Consider the following 21,644-nt stretch of genomic DNA (forward strand, 5'->3'; position numbering starts at 1 on the left):
ATGCAACTGAATGGTGGCCAAAAATTTGAATCTCCAAAAAGCACACAAAGACAGCATAAAATAATCCATAAGACTCAAGTGGTTAAATCTATATCTTCAGAAGAGATATGATAGGTGTGGGTGAGAAAAGATCAATATCTTAAGTCCTTTTTTACTAACAATTCTCCTCCATGCCCAGTAGGTGGCGATATGCACAAATAATGTGAATCGCCAAAAACAAAAGAAGAAGAATGTGAAAGTGCAGATTTATAGTAAAAAAAGACTTCAATATTGATCTGTTTCTCACCCACACATCATCATATTGCTTCTGAAGACATGAATTTAACCACCACTGGCATCATATGGATTACTTTTATACTGCCATTATGTGATTTTTGGAGCTTCAAAGTTCTGGCCACCATTCGCTTGCATTGTATGGACCTACAGAGCTGAAATATTCTTCTAAAAATCTTCGTTTATGTGCAACAGAAGAAAGAAAGTCATACATATCTGGTATGGCATGAGTGTGAGTAAATGATGAGAGAATTTTCATTTTTGGGAGAACTATCCCTTTAAAATAGGTTTCAAATGTAAAGACATGTGAACGGCAGTAATAGTAATGTTTCAATCTGAAAATACAGTAATTACAGTAAACCTTTAAAGAAAAAAATATTCCAACATACCATAATAACATTGCTTGTCTAGGCATGTTATTTAAGAATATACTGAGTAATTCAAATGTTTAGAACATGTATATTTATGTTCATACAGTGGCATCAGAAAAAATACTTCTTGGACTGTATTGTTTTTTTGACACAATATACCAAGAATAAAGTGAAAGTGTTTTTATAGATTTTTTTTTTAGTAGATATATGAAATATCTAATTTACATAAGTATTATTTATCTTGTGCTTTGTGTGACTTTGCTTGGCTTTTAGTAGCAATTAAAGCAGGAAGTCTCATTCGGTGTGATTCTCTTAGTACTGCACACCTGGATTTCTTTTTCTGTTTTTCCTTTCTTTGTCAGATTAATTGTGAACTGTAATCTTCCTTTTTCTTCACACAGTTTTCAAAGGGTTCATTTTTTTGGCTGGGCTGTTCAAGCACTTTATCTATTTGTACCAAAGCCACTCCAGCATTGTCTTGGCTGTATGCTCTGGGTCATTCTCTTTACTCTTGCTCAGAGATTGTGTGCACTCTGGAGCAGGGTTTCTTCAAGCATCCCTTTATATTTGGCTCTGTTCACTCTCAGTCCTCTTGTCTGCCAATACTACTGCCTGTTGCTGAGAATAATCCCCTCAGCATGATGCTGCCACATTTATGCTTCACAGCAGCAGTGCTATTAGCTGATGGTAAGTAGTCAAATATGCTAATTAGTTTTTCATTTACATCGACAACTTATCCATTATAACTGTGATATAACACCGAAACATTTTAGTCATATTAATCTCTTTTAGCAAACTGTATGAGATAACTTAAATCAAAATCAAATCAAATCAAATCAAATCACTTTATTGTCACTCAACCATATACACAAGTGCAACAGTGGGTGAAAGACTTGGGTGCAGTTCCGAGCAACATAGCAGTCATGATAGTGATGAGACATATACCAAATTACAATAAACATCAGATTTACACAACACAATTTACATATCTAATATACACATAATTACACACAACACAATATACAAATAATAATATACAATGTACAGTGTACAATACACACAATATAGAATACACATACACAATATAGAATACAAAGTATACAATAAAAATAGTATATATATAAAATATACAGTAGGCTGTATTGTGCTGTATTGACATTCAGGTTGTCGGTTGATACACAGTTACCAGTGTGTTGTTAAGAGAGAATATAATTTATGACAGTCCAGTGTGAGATTAATAAAGTGCAGTGCTGATATATATTGATCGTGAGAGATCAAGAGTTCAAAAGTCTGATTGCTTGGGGGAAGAAGCTGTCATGGAGTCGGCTGGTGCGGGTGCTGATGCTGTGATACCGCCTGCCTGATGGTAGCAGTAAGAGCAGTCCATGGCTCGGGTGGCTGGAGTCTCTGATGATCCTCCAAGCTTTTTTCACACACCGCCTGGTATAGATGTCCTGGAGGGAGGGAAGCTCACCCCCGATGATGTGTCTGGAAGTTCGCACCACCTTTTGCAGGGCTTTGCGGTTGAGGGTGGTGCTGTTGCCGTACCAGACAGTGAAGCAGCCAGTCAGGATGCTCTCTACAGTGCTGGTGTAGAACCGTGTGAGGATGTGGCGGTTCATTCCAAACTTCCTCAGCCATCTCAGGAAGAAGAGGCGCTGGTGAGCCTTCTTCACAATGGCCTCAGTGTGGACAGCCATGTGAGTTCCTAAGTGATGTGGACACCAAGGAACTTGAAGCTGCTGACTCTCTCCACCGGTGCTCCATTGATGGTGATGGGGCTGTGTTCTCTGTCTTTTCTCTTGAAGTCCACAACAAGATCCTTGGTCTTACTGACGTTGAGGGAGAGGTTGTGCTCCTGACACCAGCGTGTCAGAGTGTGCACCTCCTCTCTGTAGGCTGTTTCATCATTGTCAGTGATCAGACCTACCACTGTTGTATCATCAGCAAACGTAATGATGGCACTGGAGCTATGTGTTGCCACACAGTCATGTGTGTACAGGGAATACAGGAGTGGGCTGAGAACACAGCCCTGCGGGGCTCCAGCGTTGAGGGTCAGTGATGAGGAGATGTTGCTGCCCATTCTAACCACCTGGCGTCTACCTGACAGGAAGTCCAGGATCCAGCTGCACAGCGAGCTGTTTAAGCCCCGAGCCCGGAGTTTCACATTAAGCTTGGAGGGCACTATGGTGTTGAATGCTGAGCTGTAGTCTACAAACAGCATTCTCACCTATGTGTTCCTTTTTTCCAGGTGGGAGAGAGCAGTGTAGTGTAGATGCAATGGTATCGTCAAAACACACATTTTCATGCAAAATACATAATTTGTTGGAGTAAGAGTGACGTACGTATGTTTTTCATAAATATATAAGAGAATTTAAACTTTGGACAACATTTTTTGTCTAACATCAAGTATGTCTCAATGTTGGACAAAATAGCCTCCCGAAAATAGACAGACTGAGCTCAAATCGGTGACAGGAGGTTGAATTGATGGTTTTTCTGCTAAAATCGGTGTATGCTTTCTGAATTTCCACACTGCCCCTTCCAGTGCCCAAAGCTGGAACTACAGATGCAGTGCTCTGCGCAAGAACTTACTTCTTTAAATGGATGTGATGTGAAAGGTACCACGTGTCTGATTTTCTGAAACATTTGAGTTAATCTAACCCAAACCCTAAACCTAACCTTAAAAGTACTGATACCAAAACAGCGTTCTTTCAGTTACTTCTTTGACTGAATGTGATGTGAAAGGCAGAGCTTGTCAGATTTTTGAAAGCTTATTTCTGTTGTGCTGTGGCTTTTCCATTGTGTTGTGGCTTAATTTCATTGTGTTGTGGCTTATTTCCTTTTTGTTGTGATTTTTCTGTTGTATTGTGGCTTAATTTAGTTGTGTTGTGTCTTATTTCATTTTGTTGTGGTTTTTCTATTGTGCTGTGGCTTAATTTTGTTGTATTGTGGCTTAATCTCGTTGTGTTGTGGTTTATTTCCTTTTTTTTTGTGGCTTATTTTCATTTTGTTGTGGTTTTTCCATTGTGTTGTGGCTTAAATTTGTTGTGTTGTGTCTTAATTTCAGTGTGCTGTGGCTTATTTCCTTTTTTTTTTTTGTGGCTTATTTCCTTTTTTTTTTTGTGGCTTATTTCCATTTTGTTGTGGTTTTTCTATTGTGTTGTGGCTTATTTCCATTTTGTTGTGGTTCTTCGGTTGTGTTGTGGCTTAATTCTGTTGTGTTGTGTCTTAATTTCGGTGTGCTTTGTCTTATTTCCATTTTATTGTGGTTCTTCTGTTGTGTTGTGGCTTAATTTTGTTGTGTTGTGGCTTAATTTCATTGTGTTGTTGTTGTTTTTCCATAGTGTTGTGGCTTAATTTCATTTTGTTATGGCTTATTTCTGTTTTGTTGTGTTTTTTTTGTTGTGTTGTGGCTTAATTGATTTGTGTTATGGCTTAATTTCATTGTGTTGTGGTTTTTCTATTGTGTTGTCTCTTAATTTCGTTCTGGTGTGGTTTATTTCTGTTGTGTTTTCAGCTTTTATTAGCTTTGCTAATTTGGATGTGTTGTGCACCCCTCGGCCACCGTAGTAATCATACAAATATTCAGATAGGTTGTCACCCAATAAGGGTTTTCAATGGTTAATACTTAGTCCTGTGTATGTGCTTACAGCCATGCCTTCAGCTGCACCAAACAGTTTAAAATATTCTGTCATCTGCAAACATTTGAAATCAGATCTCATTGTCATACTCTTTAAAGCAATTAAGAGAAAGCAATTTAGCATACCGGATCATGCTATATGCTTCCTCACCCCTGATTCCAGCTCAAGACAGTCATCTACAGAGCTCATTAGTAGGAATGTAGGGAATAAGAAGAACAGGTCTGTATTGAAATCACTCTCCTTGAGCTTTCATGAGTCATCTAAGAACACATCCTCAATCTTTCTGATCCCTTTATTGGACCACAGCTGTATAAAAAAAAAAAAAAAAAAAAAAAAAAAAAAATATATATATATATATATATATATATATATATATATATATATATATATATATATATATATATATATATATATATTACTGTGGTCTGAAATCACGGATTAGCTACAGCATGCATGGAGGTCAGAGCCTGCTCATGACCATAATAGATTCTGAATTGAAACTGTGAGTGAGTGGGGTGAGCTACTGCCAGGGGAGGCCGTGTGCACACTATAGCAACAAATGAAATCTGAGTTTCATGATAGCATAGAGGATTCACTCTGCCGTCATTAGCTAACATGTAGTGCATCATCTTCTTTGTCATAGCCAATCAGTACTGCTATATCAAGAGCTAGTGTTTATTCCAAATGACAATAAATTTTTTCTCACAAGTAACACTAATGCGAGGCAGATTTAACTGTATCCATTTAGAACAGCGCATTATTTCTTCCCTTCCTTGGGCATAAATGTCACAAGCAGGTTGCAAATTAATTGTTTGAAAGCAATGAATGTTCTGCTTTGGACAAAGTGAATCGATTTTTACTGCATGCTTCGGGTTTTCCCGCTATTCTACTGTTTCATCTGTGTGTATTATACCTAGCGCACCTATTTCCCTCGTTTTTCTCTTTTTCTTTTTTCTGCTTGTCTACATCTCGCATCTCGACTGCGTGCATTCGTTTTCTCCACTGTGTTTTACATGGATTATTGCATCAATCTCAAACATCTGCTGATTAGGAACCACATCGATCTCAAATCCTCGCCGCTCAAGAACAACCATAACAACAACAACAACAACAACAACAACAAACAATTGCGGTTACATGCCACATGTTTACTATAGCTTCTTCCGTCAGCAGTGAGGGATTCACATGTGATAAATGTCAGGAATTAGTCAGGCTGACAGAGAAGATTAATGAGTTAGAGACACGCATCCGAACGCTAGTGGAGGTCAGTGAGAAAGAGAAGCCGGTAGATACTGTTTCGGATGTGGGTAGAACAGCGAGCAACACTCACACTTTTGTTCCGGCTCTAGAGCCCCTGCAACAGGGTGTTTGGGTGACGTCTCGGCAGCATACTCGCTCAGCAAAGTGACACCACTCTCCCGTTTCTGTTAGGGTTTCCAATCCAATTCTCCCCACTCAGTGATGCACCCACTGAGAATCATGTTGAAAGAGCCCTAATAATTAGTGATTCTATTGTAAGGAATGTGGAAATAGAGACTCCAGCCACTACAGTTAAATGCATTTTGGGTACCAGAGCATCTGACATCAGCTCAAATTGACAAGTGATGGCTAATGCTAAACGTATATTTTCTAAAATTGTTATTCATGTCGGCACTAATGATGTCCGGCTTTACCAGTCGAAAATCACTAGAGATAATGTTAAAGAGGTGTGTGAACTTGCAAAAACGATGTCAGACACCGTAATATGCTCGGGCCCCCTCCCTGCTCATCGTGGTGACAAGATTTATAGTAGATTAGTGTCAAAGAATGGCTGGATATCTGAGTGGTGTCCAGAGAATAGCATAGGATTTATAGACGATTGGAAGTGTTTTTGGGGTAGACCTGACCTGCTAAAGAGAGATGGACTCCATCCCTCCAGGGAAGGTACCGCTCTCCTCTGTAGTAATTTGGTTCATAGTCTTAATAATGATAGTACTAACTGGGGCCCAGGTCAGGAAGCAGACAAGCTAGTTAATCAGAACGTCTGCTAGCTGCCTTGAGATGTCACATAGTTCACATAAACTACAACACATAGAGACTGTATTATCTAGATATCATATAGTGACTGTGTCTGTTCCCCAAACTACCAAACACAAAACTCAAATCACTCAAAAATCATTTAGAAAAAATTTTATTAAGGTAAAACTTTGTAAAAATTTAAGATAAACATTATATAAAGTTAGGGCTACTAAATATTAGATTTCTTTCTACAAAAGCACTAATTGTAAATGAAATTATTACAGATCTTAGTTTGGATGCACTCTGTTTGACTGAAACCTGGCTTAAACAGGATGAATATATTAGTTTAAATTAATCTACTCCCCCAGGTTATCGTTATAAACATGAGCCTCATCTGAAGGGTCGAGGACGAGGTGTTGCTACAATTTATAGTGAAGTTTTTGGTGTTACTCAGAGGACAGAATATGAGCTTAAGTCTTTTGAACTAATAATGCTTAATATGTCACTATCAGATATAAATAAAAAATCTCTGTCATATTTTATATGATCACCCAGGCCTTACTCTGGTTTCCTTGGTGAATTTGCTCATTTTCTATCTGATCTCGTAGTTAATGTAGATAGAGCTTTAATTGTTGGTGACTTCAACATTCACATAGATAATGAAAATGACACATTGGGATTAGCATTTATTGATATTCTCAACTCTCTTGGAGTCAGACAAAATGTGACAGGACCAACTCATCACCATAATAATACACTAGATTTAATTCTGTCATATGGAGTTGATGTTGAAACAATAGAAATTCTACCGCAGAGCGATGACATCTCAGATCATTACCTCGTCTCTTGTTTGTTGTGATCAGCTAATGTCACTCAATCTACACCATGCTATCATTCAGGTTGAACTATTCTTTCAACCACTAAAGATAGCTTCACTATTAATCTTCCAGATTTGTCTCACATACTCGGTAAACCAAAAGGCCTAGAAGAACTTGATGAAATAACAGAAAATATAAATATAGTCTTCTCTGGTCTTCTCTCAAGAGAGAAGCTTGGAAAATGGAGCGCAAGTGGAAGAATACAAAGCTAGAGGTATTTCGCGGTGCAAGGAAGGATAGTGTCTGTAGCTACAGACAGGCACTAAAAGCTTCCAGGTCAGCATATTTTAGCAAACTCATAGAAAATAACAACAACAATCCTAGGTGTTTATTCAGTACTGTGGCTAAATTGGTTAGGAATAAAGCATCGACTGATCCAGATATTCCGTCGCAGCACAATAATAATGACTTCATGAATTTCTTTTCTGATAAAATGTAAATAATCAGAAATAAAATTGGAACTATGCAATCATCTGTCAAAGTACCTCAGAAAACAGTCTCATAATTTTGCTCACAAGCAACTTCAAACCTTTGGTGTCATAGGTCATGAAGAGCTAACAAAACATATAAAAAAATCAAAAGCCACAACATGTATGTTAGATCCAATACCAACTAAGCTCTTAAAAGAGGTATTCCCAGTAATCTCAGAACCTCTTCTTAATATTATTAACTCCTCGCTATCCTTAGGACATGTCCCAAGAAACTTTAAAATGTCAGTTATCAAACCGCTTATTAAGAAGCCACAGCATGATCATGGGTAATTGGCTACATATAGACCGATTTCAAATCTCCCATTTATGTCAAAAATACTAGAAAATGTAGTGTCCTCCCAACTATGTTCATTTCACAGAGAAATGGAATATATGAACAATTTCAGTCATGATTTAGGCCCCATCACAGTACAGAGACTGCACTTATCAGAGTTACAAATGACTTGCTCTTATCATCTGATCGTGGCTGCATTTCTCTTCTAGTGCTTTTAGATCTTAGTGCTGCCTTCGACACGATAGATCACAACATTCTCTTGAATTTCATCTTGAGATTCATATCCCGAGGTTACCAGAGCCTACCAGATCCAGCTCGGTTTCTGCTTGGTGTCGGACTCCACTGCTATGTGTCGCTGAGAGATGATGACAAACTACAGCCGGTGCTAGCCAGACTTCACTTTACTTCAGTTTTGTGATTTCAGAGGATGAACTGATGCCAATTCCAACTGTAAATCATCACATACTTCATATGCCACAGCCTGAACCTTGGTCTTAGGATGGACTCCACCTAACCTCACTGAAATGCCCTGCAGGTTGAACTGCGATGCAGCTCATCATTTATCTCTGCCTGCATCACCTTTGTCTATTGATGGACTACACTCTTGAAATGGAATATCCATTACTATCATTTAAATGCCAACAAAAGCCTTCATCAGCCAACTAACAAAGGACAATGCATCTATGTGAACTTCTGCAGTTAATCCAAGATGGACTTCAAAGTCATTAGTCATTAATCTTAAAGTTCTTAAAAAAATATTTTATTTTTATTTTTAAAACACTGGACCTTAAGTCTTACTTAATTTACAAATTTAAAACCATGACTTGCACTGCACACAAATAACTAATATTGGCATTATATTCATGTTGTTTAGCCAGAGGGGAACTGGCTCCCACAGTGAGCCTTGTTTCTCCCAAGGTTATTTTTCTCCATTAACCAACATCTTATGGAGTTTTGTGTTCCTTGCCACAGTCACCTTCAGCTTGCTCACAGGGGTTCTAAATACAATTATTATTTAATTTCTATACACATATTACAATCATATTTAATCAAACTACACAATAACCACTGTAAGACATTATAGATATTACAGTTTCATTTTGTTTTTTAATGCATGATTTCCTGTAAAGCTGCTTTGAAATGATGTGTGTTGTGAAAAGCGCTATACAAATAAAAATGACTTGACTTGACTATTCCTGAAATAACCTGATTATAGATAAATGAATTAATTACTGGTGGTGTCTGGAATAAAAAAGAAGAAATTTATGAGTAATTGTGATTTTAATACAAGTTAACTCTATCAGCCATAGATAAGTGCAGGGAGGACCACTGAGTTAAAGTTTACATAAGGGGACAGATAATATCCTTGTGCATGAATAGAAGGGGTTCTTAATCTTGTACTCAATAAAAGAAGTGACAAAGAAATACTTGACCACACATTCAGTAAAAATATACAGAATAACGAAAGAAATTCTCTATAAAATGGATTTGATATCTTGGTCTTAAATCAAGCAGACAATCTCTATTCGAGAACAGAAAGTGGATTTTCAAATATTTTTTGCAAACGTAAGTTGGTGGTGTGAGCAGTTCCTTGAGGAATTGAGATATTGAATAGGGATGATGAAGATGATTTTGAAAAACCAATATCTGCTGAAGAAATGTGGCTATTATTATAATAGGATGAATCAGCTGAAAAGTGGCAAAGTCTCTGGAATGGATGGTTTTCCAATGTATTTTTTTTAAGTGAAGTATATTCTGCAATTCTATAAAGTACTTCCCTCACAAAAGGCATGATATTGGTACTGCTTAAAACAGACAAAGATCCAAGACATGTGGTTTGCATCAGCCAGTGAGACTGCTCTATTGCTATAACAAGAGTTTTACTGAAATTTACTTCATATAGTTGAAAAAACTTTACCATAGCTCATTCATATTTACGAGAGACGTGTGGTTACTTTGAAGCAAACATTTGCAAACTTGCACTGTTTAATTAATATTTACCCAACTTGCCATATATAGCAGAAGATTTAAATTCATTGGATGCTCATAAAGCATTTGGTCAAGGAATGTGTATATATTTTTGCAATATCTCCCATTTCCCATGTTGCATCAGCAATGTCGGAGACCTAGGTTCTTGTTCCATGTTGAAACCAGAAAGTAATTGCGTCCGCATAATCAGTGACGAATGTGATTCCGAGGTTCCATTTTCCCTATAACATTACATTTTTACTCCACTGAGGGTGAAGTTTAGGTTTGGTGTTTGGGGGTAGAGTTAATAAAATATGCATTCCTCTTTACTGTATTATATAATTTGTCAGACAATGTATGATTTTCACTTATTTGGGCATAAACATCTCTAGCAGGTTAAAGGAAAGAAATTCAAGTCCTGCTTTGGACAAAGACAAAAGTGTGCACCTACTCTCCTGAAGTGAGTTATTCATCTGCAATTTGATATTAAATATTGCAATAGCGACACAATCTCAGGGCTGCCAGCAGTTGAGGCTGTTTGTTATTCAAGATAAAGAACTCTGCCCTTGAATATGAGTGATAAGGTTGAGGAATCAAAGAATATGCCATCATTACTTTGATTTCTAGGAATCAAATCTCTAGGAATCAGTCAAACCATAAATCTGCATGATGGACATAATGCTACAGTGGCAAGAAAAGTATGTGAACCCCTTGAAATCACCTGCATTTATGTATAAATTTGTCTTAAAATCTGGTTTGATCTTCATCTAACTTACAATAATGAACAAACAAAATCTGTTTTAACTAATAACTCACATTATTGTATTGTTCTTGTACATATCGAATACATCATTCAAACATTTACAGTGCTGGCTGGAAAAAATATGTGAACCCATAGGCTAATGAAGTCAACAAAAGCTAATTAAAGTGAGGAGTTGGCAAACCTGGCATCCGATTTATGACACAAGATTGCAGGTGTGGGTTTGAGATACTTCTAAAAAGCACTCAAACATTTTGAATTTACTATTCACAAGAAGCATCTGTTGAAGTGGACCATGCCTAGCAAAAAAGAGATCTCAGAATGATAAAGATGGAAAGGGTTACAAAGTTATTTTGAAGAGCCTAGATATTCATCTGTCAACAGTTAAAAAAAATTCTATAAATGAAGACTATTTAATACTGTGGCTACTCTCCCTACAAGTGGCTGTCCAGCCAAGATGACTCAAAGGGCACACCACAGAATGCGCAATGAGGTCAAAAAGAACACTAGAGTGACAGCTAAAAACCTGAAGGAATCACTGGAACTACTTCACATCTCTGTTCATGAGTCTACTATACGAAAACCATTAAGCAGGCATGGTGTCCATGGCAGGACACCACGAAGGAAGCCTCTGTGTGCCTAAAGATTGCAAAAGACCACCTTGACACTCCACAATGCTACTGGGAAAATGTTTTGTGGACTGATGAAACTAAGGTTGAATTGTTTGGGAAGAACACACAGCACAATGTATGGCATAAAAAGGGCACCGCATAGAAACATGAAAACATCATTCCAACGGTGAAGTAGGGTGAGGGAGCATCATGATTTTGGGCTGATTTGCTGCTTCGGGGCCTGGACCACTTGCCATCATCAAGGGAATAATGAATTCCCAGGTTTATCAAGATATCCTACAGGATAATGTCAGGGTGGCTGTGTGCCAGATGAAGCTATGTAGAAGTTGGGTGATACAGCAGGACAATGACAGAATGACTTAAAAAAAAAAAAAAAAATTCCAATCAGAGCCCAGACCTTATCCAATAGAGATGCTGTGGAATGACCTCCATTCACACCAGACTTCCTAAGAATATGGCTGAGCTAAAGCAGTTCTGTATGGAAGAGAGGTCGAAAATTCCTACTGAATGTTATGCAGGTCTAATCTGCAGCTACTGGAAAAGCTTGGTTGAGGTTATTGCTGCCAACGGGGGATCGACCAGTTAATAAATTGACTTACACTTCACTTACTTTTTCCACAGAACTGTGAATGTTTAATGGGATATGTTCATTAAAGACATTAAATATTATAATTATTTGTGTGTTGTTTGCTTAAGCAAGTCTATACTTGTGACTTTGATGAAGATGAGATCACATTGTATAAACAATTATAGCAGAAAACCAGAACATTCCAAAGGGTCCACATACTTTTTATTGCCAATGTATATTCTGAATGCCACACCACAGTTGGGCCTAAAGTGGTCAAGGCAGAGGGTTTCAAAATGTCTCACTTGTTCAGTTATTCACTCCCTCAGTACAGTGAATCAAGCTTTTCACTCATTCACAATTCTTGACCCAAATACAAAAAAAACGCACACAATGCAAGTACAGACCTCCAGACTTTTGCTGAAATCTGGTGTTTTCTTTAATATAATTTGAGTAACCCGATCTCAAATCACGGCATACTAAAGGAGTTCTCTTTAACAGCATCGTGGGAGTTTTCAAACTCCATCCTGTCTGACTTCTCCAAAAATGTCAAAGTAATTGCTTCAAAGCCCCACCTGATCATTCCAGCACCAAACTATCTGGCATCCATGATCTTAAACAGAGGCCCAAAACATAGATAGAGCACAACAAGAACTTTCTATGGACCCAGCAAAAGAACCAAAGCAACGCAACGCAATGAATGCAAATAAACCTCCAGAATTTTGCTAGAAAGCGCTGGTGTTTTATTTAAATACTTCGGGTAACCCGACTGCAAATCAAGGTATACTAAATGAAGTATCGATGGTTCTCAGGGCATGGTCTATAGACTCCACAAAGTTCAATTTTCTCTTTTACAGATCATTTCCATTCACATTCTGTTACAGCTCACTCACCAGCATGTTTTGTTTGTCTATGTGTGTTAGTTTAGTTTGATGTTGTAGATTAGCAATAAAGTCTTGTTTGTATTCAAAGAGAATTTGACTGTACTTGATCAAATCATACTGGTCCCTAGAAATCTGTCAATCCTAAGCTGCATGCTTATAAACATTGTTTAAATCTATTTGTGATATTATTTTCAATCACACTGAAAGTAGCATTACTGTATGAATTAACATTATTTTCAGATCAACTCATCGCTGGCCGAAGACGTTGATCTTGATTAAAGATTAATTCTTTTTTTGTGATTAAATATTTTGTATTGATTCATATTTTAAACAAAGAAAAGCAAAACATATACAAACAGAATCAATACTTACCCCCAACAATTACCACCATCCCCCTTTGCGTAACTGCATAAGGCGCACCCTTGCATCTCTAGATGCAGACTTTTTTTTTCCTCCCTCCCCTTTTGCTCCCCAATTTGGAATGCCCAATTCCCAATGTGCTCTAAGTCCTCGTATTGACTTGCCTCATTCCGGGTGGCAAAGGAGGAATCTCAGTTGCCTCCGTGTCTGAGGCCATCAACCCTCGCATCTTATCAAGTGGCTTGTTGAGCGCGTTACTGCAGAAACATAGCACATGTGGAGGCTTCACACTATTCTCCTCGGCATCCATGCACAACTCACCACGTGCCCCACCGAGAGCGAACCACATTATAGCGACCACGAGGAGGTTACCCCATGTGACTCTACCCTCCCAAGCAAGCGGGCCAATTTGGTTGCTTAGGAGACCTGGCTGGATTCACTCAGTATGCCCTGGAACTCCAAGGGTGGTAGTCAGCATCTTTACTTGCTGAGCTAACCAGGCCCCCCCAGATGCAGACTTGACGTTTTTTTTAAATCCTAGCCTACACTCCCTCCTCCAATAACAAGTTTAAATCTTTCTCCCATAATCTTTTGATAGAAGTTAAAGCTTCGTCCCCCAGACTCTGAATTAGCAGGGAGTAATACACTGATGCCTCATGACCTTTTCCAAAAGCAGTAATCACCACTCCCACAGTGTCTGCCACTTTAGTGGGGTGTATGCTACTCCCAAAAATAGTACAGAGCAGGTGGCGCAGCTGTAAATATAAAAAAAACTGAACTATGGGAATCCCAAAATGTTGAACCACATTTTCAAAGGATCTCAACACTCCACACTCATATAGGACACCGAGTGTAGCAACCCCCTCACAATCCACTCTGACCAGCAGAAAGGGGACTAATTAATACATAATTTAGATTCAGCCATGTGCTTGAGGCAACATTTAAATAAATGTCAGAATTAAACACTCTGGACACTTTTGTCTATACCAAGTGTAAATGCAAGATAACGGGGTGTAACTTAACTTCTCCGATTAGTTTGATAGAAAGGCTTTGCATTGACGAAATAGGGGCAAGAATTTCCTGTTCAATACAAAACCAGGGAGAGGCTCTCTCAGGTGGAAGCGACCAGTGAACCAAATGTCTGAGACAGAATGCATAATAATAAAACAAAATCTTGGGTAGGCCTAGCCCACTTTTGTCAATCGGCCTATGTAACTTATTAAAATGTAATCTAGGATGCTTACCATTCCAAATGAAGTACTCCGCTATGCTATCAAATTGCTTGAAATAAGAGAGGGGGACATCTACAGGGAGAGATTGTAGCAAGTAGTTAAATTTTGGAATACAATTAATTTTAATAACATTAACCTTCCCAATCATAGATAAATGTAATGAAGCCCACCTGCCCACATTGCTCGAAACCTTTTTATTAACGGGTCAAAATTAACTCTAACTAAATCAGACAAATTTGCTGGGAATAAAATGACCAAATACTTAATGCCCTGTTTGGGCCACTGGAAGGCACCCGGCTAGAAAGCTGTTACTGGGCAGTACGCTGTCAGAGACAAAGCTTCGGATTTAGACCAATTGACTCTGTATCCTAAGAACTTAGAAAAGGAATTAATAATTCTGTGGAGGCAAGGCATAGATCTAATGGGGTCAGAGACAAATAATAAAATATCATCTGCGTAAAGCAAAAGCTTCCACCCCTGAAAAATCATTTTCCCTTCTTATCGCGGCTGCTAATGGTTCCAGGGCAAGACAGAACAATAATGGGGAAAGAGGGCAACCCTATCCAGAGAAAAATAATCTGAAATTAATCCATTTGTTTGTACCGCCGCTACCGTGTGTCTATAAAGTAATTTAATCCATCCAATAAAAGTATTCCCAAACACATTTCCAAAATCTTAAAAAGATAATCCCATTCTACCATATCAAACGCCTTTTTGGCATCAAGTGAGATGGCAGCAAACGGAGTCTGATCATTTGCCACTGACCACATGATATTGACAAAAGATCTGCAATATTTTTATGTCTAGCTGGATCAGGGAAATTGGACAGCAACTCTTACACTCACTTGAATCTTTGTCCCTTATAAGAATCAGACTGATCCAGGCTTGTGTCATGGTTGGCGGAAGCTTTCCATTCTTTAATGATTCCGTATAAACTTCTAACAAAAGTGGAGCCAGTTCTGTAGCATAAGATCTAAAAAAAATCAGCAGCAAAGCCATCTGGCCCTGGAGCCTTGCCTTAATTACCTCTCCAAGCTCTTCCAAGGTTATCTCAGAATCAAGATAATTTTTTTGCTCAGTCATCAGTTTAGGGAGTTCTAATGGTTCCACAAAATTTCTAATATCTTCATCAGTAGACTAAGATGTGGAACTCTAAACATCAAGATAGAATTCCTTAAAAGCATTATTAACATCAATGGCCGAGGTAAAAATTTCACCACCAGCTGATTTCACTGAGGGAATGGTAGAAAAAGATTCTCTCTGCTTTATATATCTAGCCAAAAGCTTCCCTGCTTTTTCCCCCTGACTCAAAGTATGACTGACTTGCCCTGAATAGTCAAAACTCCACCTTCCACGACAAAATAGTATTATATCTGTATTTCAATTGGGTCAGTTCTCTGAGGCCATCAGATGACATTCGGCGCTTCAGCTCTGCCTCGGCACTTTTAATATTCCCTTCCAGCTCTACATGTTCTCATGCTTTGGATTTTTTGATGAATAAGGCATACTGTATGATCCAACCCCTAAGAACCGCCTTAAGTGCCTCCCAAGCCACGCCCACAGCGGATACTTCCCTTTTGATAATATTCCCTTTGAGCTAAATTCCTTGCATTAGTGGCTGGAAAATGACGCAGGCATAAGCTTAGAGCCATAAGCTAACCATTATGCAAATTCCCTGCATATAATTGGTGATGAATGCTGGCAGTTGTAAATATACCCCGTCACAAAGTCGCTTATTCCCTACAATACCTTGAAATGCAATGGGACGTTTACTTGGAATTGCAGTCCAGCGACTGAACACGATTACGTTTCAGACCGTACATGGAATGGCATTTTTTGGGCACTACATACAGGTGCATCTCAATAAATTAGAATGTCATGGAAAAGTTCATTTATTTCAATAATTCAACTCAAATTGTGAAACTCGTGTATTAAATAAATTCAATGCACACAGACTGAAGTAGTTTAAGTCTTTGGTTCTTTTAATTGTGATGATTTTGGCTCACATTTAACAAAAACCCACCAATTCACTATCTCAAAAAATTAGAATACATCATAAGACCAATAAAAAAAACATTTTTAGTGAATTGTTGGCCTTCTGGAAAGTATGTTAATTTACTGTATATGTACTCAATACTTGGTAGAGGCTCCTTTTGCTTTAATTACTGCCTCAATTTGGCATGGCATGGAGGTGATCAGTTTGTGGCACTGCTGAGGTGGTATGGAAGCCCAGGTTTCTTTGACAATGGCCTTCAGCTCATCTGCATTTTTTGGTCTCTTGTTTCTCATTTTCCTCTTGACAATACCCCATAGATTCTCTATGGGGTTCAGTTCTGGTGAGTTTGCTGGCCAGTCAAGCACACCAACACCATGGTCATTTAACCAACTTTTGGTGCTTTTGGCAGTGCGGGCAGGTGCCAAATCCTGCTGGAAAATGAAATCAGCATCTTTAAAAAGCTGGTCAGCAAAAGGAAGCATGAAGTGCTCCAAAATTTCTTGGTAAACGGGTGCAGTGACTTTGGTTTTCAAAAAACACAATGGACCAACACCAGCAGATGACATTGCACCCCAAATCATCACAGACTGTGGAAACTTAACACTGGACTTCAAGCAACTTGGGCTATGAGCTTTTCCACCCTTCCTCCAGACTCTAGGACCTTGGTTTCCAAATGAAATACAAAACTTGCTCTCATCTGAAAAGAGGACTTTGGAACACTGGGCAACAGTCCAGTTCTTCTTCTCCTTAGCCCAGGTAAGATGCCTCTGATGTTGTCTGTGGTTCAGGAGTGGCTTAACAAGAGGAATACAACAACTGTAGCTAAATTCCTTGACACGTCTGTGTGTGGTGGCTCTTGATGCCTTGACCCCAGCCTCAGTCCATTCCTTGTGAAATTCACCCAAATTCTTGAATCGATTTTGCTTGACAATCCTCATAAGGCTGCGGTTCTCTCGGTTGGTTGTGCATCTTTTTCTTCCACACTTTTTCCTTCCACTCAACTTTCTGTTAACATGCTTGGATACAGCACTCTGTGAACAGCCAGGTTCTTTGGCAATTAATGTTTGTGGCTTACCCTCCTTGTGAAGGGTGTCAATGATTGTCTTCTGGACAACTGTCAGATCAGCAGTCTTCCCCATGACTGTGTAGCCTAGTGAACCAAACTGAGAGACCATTTTGAAGGCTCAGGAAACCTTTGCAGGTGTTTTGAGTTGATTAGCGGATTGGCATGTCACCATATTCTAATTTTTTGAGATAGTGAATTGGTGGGTTTTTGTTAAATGTGAGCCAAAATCATCACAATTAAAAGAACCAAAGACTTAAACTACTTCAGTCTGTGTGCACTGAATTTATTTAATACACGAGTTTCACAATTTGAGTTGAATTACTGAAATAAATGAACTTTTCCACGACATTCTAATTTATTGAGATGCACCTGTAATTCCCATTTTTCCATAAGTGTTATTTAATAGTTTTGATGACTATTATTTTAAAATGTAGACAATGCTACTTATAAAGAATGAGTAGGTGTCTCCAGTATTTTGACTGTTGGTGTTAGTATATCTGAGCTTAATATGAACTCACTGAACAGGGTACTAATATAAATGAGAGATTTCGTTTTCTATTAAGAATACATTTGCAGACTCCTAAACTTTAATAAATCCACTTTCACATTTTAAAAGTGGTTGTTTGAGTGTCAACTGGCATGAATATCATTTATAACACAAAAATGTGGAAAAAAATTGCAGGGGTCTGAATTCTATGTCAAAGCACTGTGTGTGCATATGTGTGTGTGTGGGTGGCAACAGTAATACCTGCTGGCTTTGCTCTTCTCTCTCTGTGTTCTCCACTTATGGTAGTAGGAGCTTTTTATCTTGATACAGTAGAAGGCAATAAGTACAGCAGGGAGAAGCACTAAAAAAGCAAAGAGCAGCCCAACAACCAGTCCCACCTGACCTGAGGACAGATATAGAACATACAGAGACCGTTTGACAGAGGTCAACAGCAATAACAAAAAAAAAAGTTCTTACAAAATATATGCCACTGTGGATAATAGATGTAAGATCCTGTGTGCACTCCATTAACCCTTTATTTGAATAATGTCTATGATGTCATACAATACTACCCTTACTATTTCTGGTGTATGTAGTATGTAAATAGTATGTTCAGGGGCCCCAGAAAGTATTGGGACACTTAAGCTACACTAAAAAATGTATGTATGTCACACCAAGTGGCGTTATTTTTAAGAATGATAGCACAAAAACACTTTAAGCAAAAACATTCCACAAAACATTTAAAATTTGCTTTAAATGATAGAACAATAGAACAATAGTTACTAGGACACCTCTGTGAACTTGAGGGGAACTGACTTTATTTATTTATTAAAAATAACCTTGAGACCAGCTGTTTAAAAGTCATTGCAAAAATAGTTTGGTGAAGTTCAGAGAATTTTCATCTTTTACAAATACTCACTATTTGTTTGCACAGCCAAAAGTAATGGCATAGTTTTACATACAAATGGATTAGACATGCAAAATAGTCCCTTTTATTACCAGTCACTGAATTAAACATTTAACTTAGTGAGGTCATTTGATAACAATATAGCATACTACTTTTTAAAATATGTATTGTTGCATATTGCATACTGTTTCACACATACTATTTAAAAAAGTAGTAGGCAGTATTCAGTGTATACAGTGCAGTAGGTATTAAGCAGCCTATGTGATTCCGAAGTGTGGCAGGCACAGTCAAATGTTAAGTGAAATGACTGTTACTAATAAATACTCTAATGTATTTAGAATTCATAGATATGCTACAGGAATTCTGCAATAATGCAAAGACGTCATTGGCCTGAATTTTGGAAGAAGAGAAAGCCAGACAGTGAAGATTAATGGGTCAAGGTGAGATCCTGATAAGAAGTGTGAGATAGAAAGAGAGAGAAAGAGAAAGAAACAAAAACTGAGAAAGAGAGAGCAAACAAGTGATAAAATCTCAAATAAATCTATTTATAAGACGGATGAAAAAAAAAAACTGAAGAGAAGAAAGTGAGAGTGGAGGCACATTTCCACTGAAGCCTGAAGGTGAACTCACTGTCATACTGTACAGGTCCACTGTCCACACTGCCCCCCAGGCCTGATTTCTCACAGAAGGGGGGAGCCCAGCCACGGTTACAGTGGCAGTTTCCATTACTGTTACACACCTGCATGCAAAACAACACATGGCTCATATTAATTAGGGAGAGTGGGAATTTCAATCAGGAAGGTTTGGGTGTAACTGTCACATGCCTTTTGCACTGAAAAGTGCTTGACCTTAAAGTAATAGTCTACCTAAAAATAAAAGTTCTGTCATCAATTATTCACCCTCACGTCATTCCAAACCCAGAGGAAATGTCAGGCAGAATGCTTATGCTTCTCTTTTCCATACAATAACAAACACGCACCATAAAAGTAGTCCATATGGCTTCTGAAGCCATTTAAGAACTTTGTGTGAGAAAAACACTGGAATTTAAATTGTAATTTACAAAAAATCTCCCTCTCCACCATAGCTCCCAAATCTTGATTGTCCTTGCGTTCAATTCAGAACATTTAAATTAATCGTAAAGGCCCCGATATCTTTCATACGAAATCGAAGAACGAATGGGTGTGACGTCATTTAGAACAAAATCTGGCCAAAAATAATGTGTTTTTGTGTTTGTTTTGGTGGTTTGTTACAGCTCGTCTAGGGCGAACTTTTAGTAAAACTTCTTACCGGCTGCTAAACACCTTCTTACTGCAATTGGTCCACATCATCGGTAGGTGTGAGCTGGAGCTCCACCTACCTTGAGGCCTACAGCTAATACCCATTCACAGCGTTCAGTCAGTTAAAATCAGTCAACACGATCACATCGGCATGCAGTTATTAGCAAGCTGGTGCAAATTTACCTACATCTGTATGATCGTTCGTGTAGAGACATTTTCCAAGAACATGTAATGCATTTTTTTGTTTTGTTTATTTAGTCTACAAAAGGAATCAAATCTACTCAAATACTCTTAAGTGTCCATTCACTCTGTTGCTTTACAGTTGAAGTCAGAAGTTTACATACACCTTAACCAAATACATTTAAACTCAGTTTTTCACAATTCCTGACATTTAATTGTAGAAAACATTCCCTGTCTTAGGTCAGTTAGGATCACTACTTTATTTTAAGAATGTGAAATGTCAGAATAATAGTAGAGAGAATTATTTTTTTCAGCTTTTATTTCTTCACATTCCCAGTGGGTCAGAATTTAAATACAATTTGTTAATATTTGGTAGCATTGCCTTTAATTTGTTTAACTTGAGTCAAATGTTTTGGGTAGACTTCCACAAGCTTCTTACAATAAGTTGCTGGAATTTTGGCCTATTCCTCCAGACAGAACTGGTGGAACTGAGTCAGGTTTGTAGGCCTCCTTGCTCACACATGCTTTTTCAGTTCTGCCCACAAATTTTCTATTGGATTGAGGTCAGGGCTTTATGATGGCCACTCCAATAAATTGACTTTGTTGTCCTTAAGCCATTTTGCCACAACTTTGGAGGTATGCTTGAGGTCATTGTCCATTTGGAAGACCCATCTGCGACCGAGCTTTAACTTCATGGCTGATGTCTTGAGATGATGCTTCAATATATCCACATAATTTTCCTTCCTCATGATGCCATCTATTTTGTGAAGTGCACCACTCCCTCCTACAGCAAAGCACCCCCACAACATGTTGCTGCCATACCCGTGCTTCACGGTTGGGATGGTGTTCGTCAGCTTGCAAGCCTCACCCTTTTTCCTCTAAACATAATGATGGTCATTATGGCCAAAAAGTTCAATTTTTGTTTCATCAGACCAGAGGACATTTCTCCAGAAAGGAAGATCTTTGTCCCCATGTGTACTTGCAAACTGTAGTCTGTTTTTTTTATGGTGGTTTTGGAGCAGTGGCTTCTTCCTTGCAGAGCAGCCTTTCAGGTTATGTCGATATTAGGGCTGCCCCCAACCAAATATCTTCCAAGTCGACTATTAGGAGTTAATTTAAGCCATTAGTCGACTAGTCGCACGTTTATGATATTCATTTAATTACTTGAATATATTTTTATATGGTTTGAGTTCCAGGGCTGAGAAAGAATGTTATAAGTAACATTGCTAACACTGTTCTACATTACAGAGAAATACTAAACCGTAATAATGAGCCTTTAAAATATAAATTTTACAAGCGCACGCACGAAGCGAGCCGCAGTGACACTGGCGAAAGCGGTAATGATTCTGAATGTGTCGGAAAAACCAGCAAGCAGACTGTCTGAACATTTTGTTAATTTATAGA

At 38.3% G+C, this 21,644-nt stretch overlaps 1 protein-coding gene across 1 annotated transcript in view; it reads right to left on the minus strand.

The window, feature by feature from the left end:
• LOC127416566 (disintegrin and metalloproteinase domain-containing protein 33-like) overlaps positions 1 to 21,644 on the minus strand; it is a 187,335-nt gene that overhangs the window by 9,599 nt on the left and 156,092 nt on the right. The window contains exons 18-19 of the mRNA XM_051655992.1: positions 19,414 to 19,522; positions 18,138 to 18,279 (exon numbers count right to left, since the gene is read on the minus strand). Coding sequence (XP_051511952.1) covers positions 18,138 to 18,279; positions 19,414 to 19,522 — 251 coding nt within the window. The remainder of the gene's footprint in view (positions 1 to 18,137; positions 18,280 to 19,413; positions 19,523 to 21,644) is intronic.

This window comes from Myxocyprinus asiaticus, chromosome 2 (genome assembly GCF_019703515.2).
Source record: "Myxocyprinus asiaticus isolate MX2 ecotype Aquarium Trade chromosome 2, UBuf_Myxa_2, whole genome shotgun sequence".
Taxonomy (NCBI): Eukaryota; Metazoa; Chordata; class Actinopteri; order Cypriniformes; family Catostomidae; genus Myxocyprinus; species Myxocyprinus asiaticus.